Genomic DNA, 15126 nt, shown 5'->3' on the forward strand with positions numbered 1-15126 from the left:
GACTATGACTCCTCTGCCGGTTACATAAGGAATGAGGATTCCTTCGGCTCTCACCTTCTTCCTCAGAGGAGGACTGTGGCCGCTTCTGCTTCCCCTCAGACTGCATGGACAAATTAGTAAAGGTGGTCAGAGGAACATTGGGGGTAGTCCAGACTGGAGCGTTCCGTGCAGGATGTCATGTTTGGGGGACTAGATCAGAGGAAGCGTAGGTCCTTTCCTTTAAATGAGAAAATTCAGAACCTGTTACTCCAGGAATGGAAGGGGCCAGAAAAAAGGGCTCCTTGCCTCCGGCATTTAAGCGGGGGTACCCCTTTGAGGACCCCATGGTAAATACTTGGGATAAAGCCCTGAATCTAGATTTGGCTGTGGCCAAAGAATCAAAAAAGTCCTGTTTACCCTTTGAGGACCTTGAAGGACCCTCCAGATAGGAAGGTTGACACGTTCCTTAAAGGGACGTTGGAGATGTCTGGGTAACCCCCTCCCGGTATCCCCTCTCAGAGCAGGCGGCCCTAGAGATGGAGGTTCTGGTGCTACGCCATAAGGAGGTCCTCATGGAGGTTCCGGGGTAAGAGAGGGGTAGAGGATTCTATTCTCCCCTGTTTTTGGCTCGTAAACTGGATGGCTCCTTCAGGACTATAATTAATCTTAGAGCCCTGAATAAGTTTTTGATAGTGCGCCCCTTCAAGATGGATCGATTGGCTCGGCAATAAAACTAATATTTGAAAACTATTTTATGGCAGTGTTAGATCTGAGAGATGTATATTTCCATGTGCCTATCCACGCAGATCATCAGCGGTTCCTCAGTGTGGCTAATCATGGGCGGCGCAGTCCGACACTTTCAATTTAGAGCTCTCCCCTTTAGCCTTGCGATTGGCCCTCGTGTTTTTACAAAAGTAGTTGCTGAAGTCATGGCCCACCTATGTGAGACCGACATCCTAATTATTCCCGCCTTGGACGACTTTCTGATTGTAGGCAGGTTGGCAGATCATTGTCTAGTTCAGGTAGAAAGGACAATGTTCACTCTGGAGCATTTGAGGTGGCTACAAAACACTAAAAACAATTTCGGCTACAACCCTTAAGGGTATGTTTCCACGTTCAGGATTACATCAGAATTTGCTGCGGATTGGACGCTGCATACAGCCTCATTGTCCAATCCGCAGCGTCCAGATTTTACAGCATAGTGGAGGGGATTTTATGAAATCCCATCTCCACTATGCGTGCAAGAACGCGGGTGACACACCTGAAATTATGGACATGCAGCGTGTCTTTTTAGATGCGCCATCTACGCAAGATAAATTACACAGTCTATGGATATGCGGTGATACCGCATGTGTTCAGTGAACACATGCGGTATCACTGCGCGTAGAAAGGGGGGCGACGCATTTAGCGGAGTGGGAACTCCGCAGCGTCCAAAGCACCGACAATACGCTGCGTGGAAACCTACCCTTAATGTGCAGCATTGTTTTGGGTCTCATTTTGTACTCAGAAAGGCAGGAATGTCGTCTACCATCTGACAAGCTAATTCGCCTTCATCACCAGGTTTTGAGAGCATCGAACAATCCCACCATGTTTCCAGAGGCAGGCTGTGTCCCTGTTGGGTTCCCTATCTTCATGCATCCCGGCAGTCAAATGGGCACAATTTCATACAAGGATCCTACAAAGACACGTCTTAGTTTATTATTATTATTTATTTATATAGCACCATTGATTCCATGGTGCTGTACATGAAAAGGGGTAGTTAATGATAGGGCCCTTGGGGGGTTCCTGCAGGGGAGGCTCACCTTGTCCCTGTAGACTGGGGTTACCTGTCCATGGGGGTTCCCTGGAAGAATCACATATCCCAAGTAATCACCACGGACGCTAGTCCTGCTGGTTGAGGGGCACATATGGGAGAGATCATAGTCCAGGGCTTAGGGGTTAACAAGGTAGAGAGTTCATCTAACCAGAAGGAGCTAACAGCTGTAGAACTGGCAGTTAAAGGACTCCTTATATACCTGCAGGGTTATCGTGTAAGGATCCTCCCCGACAGTCAAGTGGCGGTGGCCTACATCAGCCACCAAGGTGGAACTCGATCCAGGCCCCTTATGGAAGTAACAGAGCACCGGTTTCAGATAGCAGAGGAACATTTTCTATCTTTGACTGCAGTCACATAAGGTGAAAGGACAATATCAGAGCAGACTTTCTGAGCCGCAGTGTACTAAGGCAGGGAGAAAGCACCTTTCAGCGTCCCGTCTTTGACCAGATTGTGCTGATGTGGGGTGGGCCGGATGTAGACTTCTTTGCCACCAGGAAGAACAGGAAAGTAAAACCGTTCTGTTCTCTGGACCCTAGAGAGAGCCCTCTGGTAGTAGATGCCTTATTGATAAAGTGGGACTTCAACCTGGGTTATGCCTTTCCTACCTTAGCTCTCTTGCCTCTAGTAGTGAGGTAAATCAGGGAAGACAGGGCAAGGATCATAGTAATTGCCCCTTTTTGGCCCAGAAGGGCGTGGTTCTCATGGCTTAGGACCATGTCAGTCTCCGATCCATGGGTACTACCGGAACATCTGGATCTCCTCTCCCAGGGTCTAGTCTTCCATCCACAAGTGGCGGGGCTCCACCTGACGGCGTGGAATTTGAAAGGTTGTTACTGAGGGATAGAGGATTCTCCCCCAATTTAATAGCCACCCTTTCAAAAAGTAGAAAGCTGCAGCTGCAACATCACTGGTAACTACTGGATCTCCAGGTTTATTAAAGCGGCGGGCAGATCCAGGCTCATAAATGGAGAAAGGTATACTATGGGACTTGAACTTGGTGCTCACGGCCATGACTGAGGCCCCGTTTGAACCCATGCTATCTGCTTCAGCAATAGTGCTGTCCCTCAAGGTAGCCTTCTTAGTCGCACTAACATCGGCGCAGAGGGCGAGTGATATTCAGGCCCTTGATAGACTTCCTCCTTATATGCAGTTCCTGGATGACAGAGAGGTGCTTAGGACGGATCAGGCCTACTTGCCAAAGTTGCCTCAAGATTCCACAGGTCGCAGGAGATAGTTCTTCCTTCTTTTCTCCCCAATCCTACTTACCAGAAGGAAAGGAAGCTTCTCACTTTAGACGTTAGGAGATGCCTGCTAGAGTACCTATCGATCACTAACCATTGGAAGAAGGACAATGCCTTGTTTGTGTCCATCCAGGGCACCAGAAAAGGATTTAGACACTTTAGGTGGATTAGGGAGGCTATTTTATCTAGCATATACATCGAGTGGCAGGCCGGCACCAGAGGGGCTAACGGCACATTCCACTTGAGCCATGGCAACCTCATTGCCAGAGAGATTGGAAGTTTCTATCAACCAGATATGTAAGGCAGCTACGTGGTCTTTACCTTCCACCTTTTATAATCATTACAGGTTGGAAATGGGTGTTTCCTCAGATCTCGCCTTCAGTATAAGGGTGCTGCAAGCTGTAGTCCCTTCCTAAGGCAGTTATTACCTCTCTGTAATTCTCTCGTGGTGCTGTCATGGGAGACCGAATAAAGTCTTAGTTACTTACCGGTAATTGTATTTTTCGGAATCCATGACAGCATCCTTAGATTCCCTCCCTTCACATGTGGGTACACACTTCTTCCTCTAATAAGTTTTCACATGTGTGAAATTGTTCGGTTTTAGAGTGTTGTACTTATTTTTGCCACAAACCATGGTGGTCCTCTCGAGCTCTGTAATCCAACTGGTGCGTGGGAAAGGTGCCGCCTTTTTGTATCAGTAGGTTTCCTGTCTCTGAAGGGTGGATCCCCTCTCTCGTAGTGCTGTCGTGGGCTCTGAAAAATACCATTACCGGTATGTAACTAAGACTTTTTCCTTCCACATTGCTTTAATGCACGTGAAGCCCTTAAAGGGTTAATAAACTTCTTAAGGAGTGTAGTTCTTAAAATAATGTAACTTTTGGGTTATTTTCTGTCACATAGGCCCCTCAAAATCACTTCAAATGAGATGTGGTCCCTAAAACAAAAAAAAAGTTGATTTTGTAAATGATGTTGGTATAAAGAGAAATTGCTGATCAATTTTTAACGCTTCTAACTTCCTAACAAAAAAAAGTTTGAAAAATAATGCTGATGTAAAGTAGACATGTGGGAAACGTTATTTTGTGTGACATAACTCTAATTTAACCCTTTTACGCTATAGCCATTTCCCATTTTTTCATTTTCTAATTTTTCTCCCCTTAACTTTTTAGATTTTCGTCAACATGGCCGTATGATGGCTTGATTTGTGAGGGACGAGTTGTACTTTTGAATTGCACTGTTGATTTTACCATATAATTTGCTGGAAAGTGGGGAAAAAAAATTCCAAGTTCGATGAAATTGCAAAAAAAAAAAACAACCTGCAGTTGCTATTTAGATTTTTATATATATATATATATATATATATATATATATATATATATATATATATATACCATGTTCACTATATGGTAAAACTGACCTGGCAATCTGATTTTCCAGGTCAGTATGAGTATGCAGATACCAAACATGTATAATTTTCATTTTTATTTACAATAAGTGGTGAAAAAATCTTTTGAACTTTATATGACAGAGTTTTTGCATTTGTTTCCTTTTTTGAGACCTCTTATCTTTTCCATCTTTTCAGGATCTGGGAATGGGTGATGGCTTATTTATTTATTTATTTTTTTCTCTGGTCTAACTTTTGTGTTGATGCCATTTTCGGGCGGGATACAGATATGATGTGATTGGCTCTTGTATTTTATATTACTTTTTTTTGGCAGCCGCAACATTGTAATTCTGACGTTTAAGTTTTTTCAATTATTTTATATTTTGATAGATCCAACATTTTTGAATACAGCGATATCAAATGTGTTATGTGTGTTTTTTTTTTTAGTTTTTTTTTTTTTTTTCAATAGGGCAAAAGGGGAATGATTTGAACTTTTGTTGGGTGGGATGGAAGGGGGGCGTTGGGTTCATAATTTTTTTTTTTTTTTCTTTCCAATTTTCACTGAATCTCCTATTTGCAGACTTGAAGCAGCGATCATTCAATGACCTATGCTATACAGCACTGCTATGTATAGCAGAAATCATTATCTTCTTGGGTCATTGGCCAGCGTTCACAGTAGTATCATCATGGCAGGCACGTGGGCCTTCTGCAGACTCCCGGCAGACGTGACAAAAAATCGGCGCTCTGCGATCATGTGACGGGACGTCGATGGGCAGACGGAGTGATGTGGTTTTGGACTGAGCATGTTAAAGGCCGCTGTCACACAGTTGAATTTAAACAGTTAACAGCCGTGGGTGGAGCTCCGATCCACCCGTGGCGGTTAAACGCACATGACAGCTAACTGTGAATTTTGACAAGTACCGTAACCACTGTAGTTATTTGTATTTTAATGAATATTAGGATTTTTTTTTTCTGCTTTTCTGCATTATCAATTTTTTTAAAAATGATCAGAATAATAGTTTTAACTTTTTGAATTGTATTCTAATCCTCAGTAGAGAATACTAAAGCAATATTTTTTTGTTCCTAGGGAGTTCAGTCACAGTGGCAGAAACGTGGCCATATAGTCTTGGACTCTGTTGCACATAATTTAACATGGGACCCAACAGGTGAGCAGCAGTTATGGATTCTGACACACTGTATCTTTTAGTATTTAAATGATTATTATGACCTATTTTTAATATTGTACTAATTTTAAAGGGAACCTGTTATGTTGAGATTTGTATCTGACCTTCCGGCATCATGTTAATAGAGCAAGAGGAGCTGATCAGGTTGATATACATTTTTTATGACTAAAGTTTTAGTGAAACCTAAATGTTATTAAAATCCCTGGTGTTTGTTTACTCATTAATTGGCAGTCCTTCTTGTATGACTGCATACAGATATTGCTGTCAGTCGTTCAGTAGGACTTCCCACTTGACTAATGGGTGTGTGTTATATCCACGCTTATGTTACGTGTAGCAGGTTTTCCTTTGTGCTGCAGTATTTTTGTCAGTATCTTGCACGCATATTAGCAAGCCAAAATCCTCAAAGGAAAATGCAAATTAAGAATTTTGTACAGTGAATATAACAAGTCTACAAATCCATGTTAAAATGCCAGTATTTTTTCTCGTAAAAAATCATGCCAAGAAGAATCATTTCAGAACTTTTTCCACTTTTAATGTCTTGTACAATCTGTACAAATCCATTTTGAAATAAACTGAAATACTTTCATTTCCGCGCTCAGAATTATCAAAACTTAAATGATGTGGTTGCTTAAGTGTGAACGCTCTATTTTATAATTGGGGACATGGTTATGTTCAGAATTAGCAAATCAGATTTAAACTCATATTAAATAGTAGTCAGTACAAAACCGCCATCATTTACAGTGAGTCTGATTTACTTACTATAAAGTTTAGCTGTACTAAAACTATTTTCTGAAATTTTCATAGTGGCATTTTACAGCAAAAGTCATGGTCTGTAAACCACTTAAAACACAGCAAAGGTATCTCATTGTTGAAGGCTATCAGTAAGGAGAAGGGTACAAAGGCATTTGATGTACCATGGAACGTTATGAAGACAGTCCTCAAGAAATGGCTTACATGTGGCACTATCTTTGCCAAAACATACATCAGATCAGCCAAAAGCATAAGGGAAAACTTATTATGGTCTGATGAGACCAAGGTTTAACTTTTTGGCCCTGAGTCCACTGTGTTTGATATAAAGCCATTACTGTGCATCACCAAAAGAACACCGGTGAAGCATGGTGATGGCAGCATTAGTCTTTAGGTCTGATTTTTAGTACCTGGAATTAGGGCTTTAGTCAAAGTGGAAGGAAATCTGAATAGTTCCAAATATCAGTCTATTTTCCATCAAAACTTTCAGGCCTAAGCTAGAAAGCTGGAGATAAAGAGAAATTTCACCTTGCAGCGTGCCACGACCCTCTCCCATAATGACAATTCTGCTTCACATCACTTGTCTTATCTATTGCGTTATTTCTGTGCTGTCTTGTGTATAAATGTGATTCTTCAGATGTTGTATTAGTCAAGCCTGACGAAGAGACCTGAGTAGTCTCAAAAGCTTGCAATTTGTTACCATCTTTTCAGTTAGCCATTAAAAGGTATCAACCACTGAGGACTCTCAATTCTAAATATTCCATGCAGTCATAAATTCAAAGGGTACTTCAACAAAGTATTATATTAAGGGTGTACATATATATAATACTTTATGCCTTTATTTTTCTGTTTCCACCCAAAAAGATTTCACTTTATTTTTCAATTGAATTGCGAAAACTATAGATATTAAAGGTGAAAAAAGTAATGAAATTATTCTTATTTGTATGATTTTTTTTTTTTTTTTATACGACAAAAACTGACATTTTAACAGAGATGTCTAGACTTTTTAGATCCACTGTATAATGCACACATTATAGTGTTTTGAATATTCTCTGGTTTAAGAGTAAAAACCAACTGATTGCTGAACACCTATCAACATTTCTGCCCTGTGACAGTGGCCTTAGTATAACAACCCAAACTTAGTGAATACATGTCGATTTGTTTCAGGAACACGTCTGTTAATTGGCTCGAGCACTTTACATCTATGGTCCAATGTTCCGATAGAAAAGTTATCCAGTGATGATTCTCAGGAGAAGCCAGACACGGATTTTACCAACTGGACTTGTATCTGGCAGTGCAAGTAAGATACTTATATACAAAATGTCTGTACTTCTTCTTATAGAAATGATAAATGAGTGTAGTATTTTTATATACCGTATATACTCGTGTATAAGCTGACCCGCATATAAGCCGACCCCCCTAATTTTGCCACAAAAAACTGAGAAAACTTATTGACTCATGTATAAGCCTAGGGTGGTGCTGCACAAGGGTTAATGGTGGTCCAAGAAGATGCTCCATAAATACCCCCCATATATTGCTGCTGCAATTAAAAAAGAAATGACATACTCGCCTCTCGTCGCTGGGGGCCAGGTGCTGGTGTCGCCGCTTTCTCAAGCCCCCGGCACTGGCGATATTTACCGGTCCCCGATCTATCGCTGAGTGCCGCTGTGTCTCCTTGGTCTTTGCAGTGACGTTCAGCAGAGGGCGCGCACTGACTACGTCATCGCGCCCTCTGCTGAACGTCACAGCCAGAGGACCCGGGACACAGAGCGGTGCAAGGCGGTGGAACTGGGACAGGTGAATATTGCTCTGCTCCCCATCATACTCACCCCCTCCTAGCGCACGGTCTTCTCTGCAGCCCCTGCTTCTCCCACGGTCGTCGTCTTCCTGCGTTCAGCGGTCACGTGGTACCGCTCATTAAAGTCATGATTATGTGCATATTCATGACTTTAATGAGCTTTACCACGTAACCCTGAACACAGGTGCAGGAGACCTACGGAGAAGCAGGGGCTGCAGAGACATTCCAGGAGGGGGTGAGAATGGTCTCTGACACCCCCTCCGACCCCCGGTATATGACTCGCATATAAGCCCTTAGAGGGGGACTTTCAGCCTTAAAAAGTGGGCTGAAAATCTGTATATACGGTGTATATATAATATACATATATATATATATATATATATATATATATATATATATATATATATATATATATATACATATACCCCCACATATACATATCTCTATGTATAAAAGAGTGTGTGTGTGTGTGTGTGTATGTATCACCAACCAATCACGAAGCATCTTTCATTTTACCAGAGCTGTTCAAAAGAAGCTGAGCTGTGATTGGTTGCTGTGAGCAACAGATTTCCTTGCAACCAATCACTAAGCATCTCTCATTTCGCCAGAGCTGGTTAAAAGTAGCTGAGCTGTGATTGGTTGCTATGAGCAAGTTTTCCCACTTGATAACACCTCAGCAGCAGACACTGACATGGTGGGAGAAATCTAGCATCTTTGGGAACATAAGCTCCCAGCCATTGTCTGCCCACCTGAAAGGAGCAGAGAGCACATGACAGAAATGAATCCCCCCCCCTTACCCATATCCCCATCACACATCCTCCATCCCGTAGGCACATCTTCCCTCTTAAAGGGATCATTGGTATGGAAGTCAGAGCAAATCCATCCAGGGCTTTGGTTTTGACCCCAGGCCTCTCTTAAAGGGATCCCTGGTATGGAAGTTAGGACCGTTCCACTCAGCTCTGTGGTTCTGACCTCAGGGTCTCTTAAATGGATCATTGGTATGGAAGTTAGGGCAAATCCTCTCTGCACTTTGGTACTGACCCCAGGCCTTTCTTAAAGGGATCTCCGGTTTGGAAGTCAGGGCAAATCCATCCAGCGCTTTGGTTCTGACCCCAGGCCTCTCTTAACCCCTTCCCGACCTTTGACGCCACATAGGCGTCATGAAAAGTTGTGCCAATACGACCCATGATGCCTTTGTGGCGTCATGAATTGATTGCCCCCCTGCAGATCGGGTGACCGGGGTCACTGAAAGGTCACCCGACCTGCGCACAGAGGACCCTTATAGTTAACCCCAGGGGGCGTGGCTTAGCCCCCACGTGCCTACGATCGCTCTGATTGGCTGTTTCACTTTTAACAGCCAATCAGAGCGATTTCTAATATTTCACTAATGAAATTTGGTGAAATATTACAATCCAGCCATGGCCGATGCTGCAATAGCCCCTGCCACGGACGGAGACTATCTGCCACCGCCGTTAACATCAGCTCCCCTCCCCCTTCCCTCCGCTCCCCCCACCTTCCGATCCCTCCTCACCCCCCACGGTACCTACAAAGTCCCTCTGGCCGTCCCGATGTCCCGCCGTCCCGGATCATGGGCGCCGCCATCTTGGAAAATGGCGGGCGCATGTGCAATGCACCCGCTGGAATCTGCAAAGCTGCAGATTCATTCATTTATTTTGATCACTGTGATAAACTCTCACAAAACAAAAAAAAAAGTAAATACACCTCCCCTTTATCACCCCCATAGGTAGGCACAAATAATAAAATAAAATAAAAAATAAATTTTTCCATTAGGGTTAGAGATGGGGTTAGGGTTGGAGTTAGGGTTAGAAATGGGGTTAGGGTTAGAAATAGGGTTAGGGTTGAAATTAGGGTTGGGATTTTTGTTAGGGTTAAGATTAGGGTTAGTGGTGGATTGGGGTTGGGATTAGTGTTAGGCTTGTGATTAGGTTTAGAGTTGGGATTAGTGTTAGGGGTGTGTTGGGGTTAGGGTTGGAGTTAGAATTGAGGGGTTTCCACTGTTTAGGCACATCACGGGGTCTCCAAACGCGACATGGCGCCTCCATTTATTCCAACCAATTTTGCGTTCAAAAAGTCAAACAGTGCTCCCTCCATTCCGAGCCCCGACGTGTGCCCAAACAGTCGTTTACTCCCACATATGGGGTATCCGCATACTCATGAAAAATTGCACAACAACTTTGGGGGTCTAATTTCTCCTGTTACCCTTGGGAAAATAAAAAATTGGGGGCTAAAAAAATTATTTTTGTGGAAATTTTTTTTTTATTTTCACGGCTCTGCGTTACAAACTTCTGTGAAGCACTTGGGGGTTCAAACTGCTCACCACACATCTAGATAAGTTCCTTGGGTGGTCTAGTTTCCAAGATGGGGTCACTTGTGGGTGGTTTCCACTGTTTAGGCACATCAGAGGCTCTACAAACGTAACATGACGCCTGTAGACCATTCAATCAAGTCGGTATTTCAAAACGTCACTACTTCCCTTCCGAGCCCCGACGTGTGCCCAAACAGTGGTTCCCCCCCCCCCACATATGAGATACCAGCGTACTCAGGACAAACTGCACAACAACTTTCGGGGTCCAATTTCTCCTGTTACCATTGTGAAAATAAAAAATAGTGGGCTAAAAAAATCATTTTTTGAGGAAAAAAAATTATTTGTATTTTCACGGCTCTGCGTTATACACTTCTGTGAAGCACCTGCTCACTACACATCTAGAGAAGTTCCTTAGGGGGTCTAGTTTCCATAATGGGGTCATTTAAGCACACAGGGGCTCTTCAAACGCGACATGGTGTCCGCTAGCGATTGGAGCTAATTTTCCATTCAAAAAGACAAATGGTGCTCCTTCCCTTCCGGGCCCTGCCGTGCGCTCAAACAGTGGTTTATGACCACATATGAGGTATCTGTGTACTCAGGAGAAATTGCCAAACAAATTATAGGATCCATTTTATCCTGTTACCCATGTGAAAATTTAAAAATTGATGCCAAAGAAAATTTTTGTTGTAAAAATTAAAATGTCCATTTTTTCCTTTCACGTTGCTTTAGTTCCTGTGAAGCACCTGAAGGGTTAATAATCTTCTTGAATGTAGTTTTGAGTAGCTTGAGGGGTGCAGTTTTTAGAATGGTGTCACTTTTGGGTATTTTCTTCCATATAGACTCCTCAAAGTGACTTCAAATGTGAGGTGGTCCCTAAAAAAAAAATGGTTTTATAAATTTTGTTGTAAAAATGAGAAATCTCTGGTCAACTTTTAACCCTTATAACTTCCTAACAAAAATTGTTTCCAAAATTGTACTGATGTAAAGTAGACATGTGGGAAATGTTATTTATCAACTATTTTGTGTCACATAACTCTCTGGTTTAATAGAATAAAAATTCAAAATTTGAAAATTGTGAAATTTTCGAAATTTTCGCGAAATTTCCGTTTTTTCCCCACAAATAAACGCAAAAATTATCGACCTAAATTTACCACTAACCTAAAGCCCAATACGTCACGAAAAAACAATCTCAGAATCGCTAGGATGCGTTGAAGCGTTCCGGAGTTATTACCTCATAAAGGGTCACTGGTCAGAATTGCAAAAAATGGCCAGGTCATTAAGGTCAAAATAGGCTGGGTCATGAAGGGGTTAAAGGGATCCCTTGTATGGAAGTTAGGACCGTTCCACTCAGCTCTGTGGTTCTGACCCCAGGTGTCTCTTAAAGGGATCATTGGTATGGAAGTTAGGGCAAATCCATCCAGCGCTTTGGTTCTGACCCCAGGCTTTCTTAAAGGGATCTCCGGTAAGGAGGTTAGGTTAAATCCTTCAGCGCTCTGATTCTCACCCCAGGCTTTTATTAAAGGGCTCATTGGTATGGAAGTCAGGACAAATCCACTCAGCGCTCTGGTTCTGACCTCAGGCCTCTCTTAAAGGGATCCCCGGGATGTAAGTTAGGACCGTTCCGCTTTGTTCTGACCCCAGGCTGACCGGATGATGTGGGGTATTAGGGGTAGTAGTCCGGTGGCTCTGGCTGATGGAATGATGTGGATATTAGTGGTAGTAGTCCAGTGGCGCTGGATGATGTGGGATATTAGTGGTAGTAGTCCGGTGGCTCTGGCTGACGGGATGATGTGGGATATTAGGGGGAGTAGTCTGGCGTCTGTGACGGAATGATGTGGGATATTCGTGGTAGTATTCCAGTGGCGCTGGATGATGTGGGATATTAGTGGTAGTTGTCTGGTGGCCCTGGCTGACGGGATTATGTGGGATATTAGGGGTAGTAGTCCGGTTGCTCTGACGGGATGATGTGCAATATTAGGAGTAGAAGTCCGGTATAGATATAATCATTATAATTTGTTATAACTAACCATTTTTAGTTACTATGCCCAGGCAGTGCCGGGCTCTTCAGCTAGTACATACATATACACACATATACAGCTCTGGCAAAAATTAAGAGACCACTGCACAGTTTTATAAAAATCAGCTTCTCTACATGTCTGACAGCCATTCCATTCCAACCAGAGTACACCTCATTCTACTTAATGTGCTTCTGATTAGGTGATAACCTGATCAAAATCTTATTTAATGGAGGAAAGTATAAAAAACCATTCTGTGGTGTTGACCATCCTCTTGCAATATGACCTACTTCTTATTCGAATGTCACTCAGCAACCACAGGATGACATCAAGTGACCTTCAAAAGTAACAAGCCATCAATCAAAGAAGAACTGCTTTTTACCATGAGTGGCATAAGGTCACCCAAAAGCAGTTTGAAAGACTGGTGGAAAGCATGCCAAGACGCATGAAAGCTGAAAATTTTGCAGTGGTCTCCCCCACCTAAAACATACATACAGGTATGACAAAAATTAATAGACCACTGCAAAATTTTCAGTATGTCTGATTTTTCTCTTTATAGGTATATTTTTGAGTAAAATGTATGGTAAATTACTCTTTTATTCTTTAAACTACTGACAACATGTCTCTGAATTCCCAAGCACTAAATTTTGTATTTATTTTCAGGAAATGAAAAATGGTCAAAATAACAAAAAAAATGCAGTGCTTGCAGACCTCAAATTATGCTAAGAAAACAAGTTCATAATAATTTAGGAACAGCAATACTAATGTTTTAACTTAGGAAGAGTTCAGAAATCAATATTTTGTGGAATAGCCATGATTTTTAATCACAGCTTTCATGCATCTTGGCATGTTTTCCACACTGCTTTTGTGTAACCTTATGCCACTCCTGGTACGAAAATTTAAGCAGTTCTTCTTTGTTTGCTGGCTTGTGACTATCCATCTTCCTCTTGATTACATTCCAAAGGTTTTCAATGGGGTTCAGGTCTGGAGATTGCGCTGGCTATGACAGGGATTTGTTGTGGTGGTCCTTCATTCACACATTGATTGACCTAGCTGTGTGGCATGGCGCATTGTCCTGCTGGAAAAAACAGTCCTCAGAGTTAGGAAACATTGCCTGAGCAGAAGGAATCAACTGTTTTTCCAGAATATCCTTGTATGCAGCTTTTTTCATACATCCTTCGCAAAGAATAGCTTGCCTAATTCCAGCCTTGCTAAAGCATCCCCAGATCATCACCAATTCTCCACCAAATTTCACAGTCCTCTATGGTCCAATCCTTATGGTCTTTGGCAAACTTTGGCCTGGCTCTCCTTTGCTTCTCATTGAAAGGCTTTTTTCTAGCTTTACATGACTTGAGCCTTGCTTCTAGGAGCCTGTTATGAACTGTTCTTGCCATGCACTTTACCCCAGCTGCCATTCCTTTTGTTGGTCACTTGATGTCATCCTGCGGTTGCTGAGTGACATTCGAATAAGATGACGGTCATCCCGGTCAGTAAAGAGTCGTTTTGTTGTCCCCAATGTCTACTGCTTGACCCTGTTGTAATGAACTGCCGTTTTAGAAATTCTAAGACTGGAGGCAACATGACGCTCACTTTATCCCTCTGCTAGTAAAGCCAGAATTGGGCCCTTCTTTTCTTCACTCAAGACTTTTATTTTCAACTCCTTTGGCATGGTTAAAAGTAACTTTTTTCATTCCTATTACTTTTGGGATATTACTAGAACTTGTTTTGCCATCCAACTTGTCCTATTGCAAGAGGATTGTGAATACCACAGCAGGGTTTTTTATACTTTCCTTCGTTAAATAACATTTGGTTCAGGTCATCACCTAATCAGAAGCGCATTGAGTAGAATGAGGTGTACTCTGGTTAGAATTCAACTGACACTGGGATGCAATGGCTGTCAGACATGTAGAGAAGCTGATTTCTATAAAATTATTCAGTGGTCTCTTAATTTTTGCTATCTATATTAACATTACTAGAAAGCACTGCAGATGATCTGAAACAGAAGATCTTAGATAAACTAAATATTTTCAATACCAGAGATCGACTGCCAAGGTTCAGCAAGGAAACACCACCAGACCTTATGCTAGAAGATGCCAATAGAGGACTTGCATCAATACCTTCCACCACCAAAACTCAAACTAATAAACTGATCTATGCTACTGCCTCAGCAATCATGGAAATGCTTGACTATACAACCAGCAAGAACAACAGAACTATGTGCCCCCTCCCCCTTGGAAAAGAAGACTGGAGACAAAAATCAAGGTGACAGAAAGGGAAGTCATCCAACTAACAGAAATACAGAAGGGTGTAAAGATAAAGAATAATATCAACCTGGACAAGCACAAAGGCCTGACCCCAACTGAATCCCTAGAGACTGCTAAACAAAGGCTCACAGCACTGGCTGCAAGACTAGGGAGATACACTAGAGAAGCTGAGGCCAAAAAGATAATTGCCCTGTTCTCCATAGAACCATCCAAGGTGTACTCCCAACTACAGAGTAACAGCACAAAGGCAGCAACTCCACCAATAGCAGAGACTGAAAAATACTGGAGGAACATATGGGAGAAGGAAAGGAAACAACACACATCACCAGTGCAATGGGGCTGCAAGATCTGAGAATGAAACACAGCAACCACCTT

At 42.4% G+C, this 15126-nt stretch overlaps 1 protein-coding gene across 1 annotated transcript in view; it reads left to right on the forward strand.

Moving 5' to 3' along the window:
- The window catches only part of DMXL1 (Dmx like 1), a 288913-nt gene that overhangs the window by 128529 nt on the left and 145258 nt on the right, over positions 1-15126 (forward strand). The window contains exons 4-5 of the mRNA XM_073554312.1: positions 5505-5583; positions 7516-7648. Of these exons, the coding sequence (XP_073410413.1) occupies positions 5505-5583; positions 7516-7648 (212 nt within the window). The remainder of the gene's footprint in view (positions 1-5504; positions 5584-7515; positions 7649-15126) is intronic.

This window comes from Dendrobates tinctorius, unplaced genomic scaffold (assembly GCF_039654945.1).
Source record: "Dendrobates tinctorius isolate UK_male_01 unplaced genomic scaffold, ASM3965494v1 ptg000003l, whole genome shotgun sequence".
Taxonomy (NCBI): Eukaryota; Metazoa; Chordata; class Amphibia; order Anura; family Dendrobatidae; genus Dendrobates; species Dendrobates tinctorius.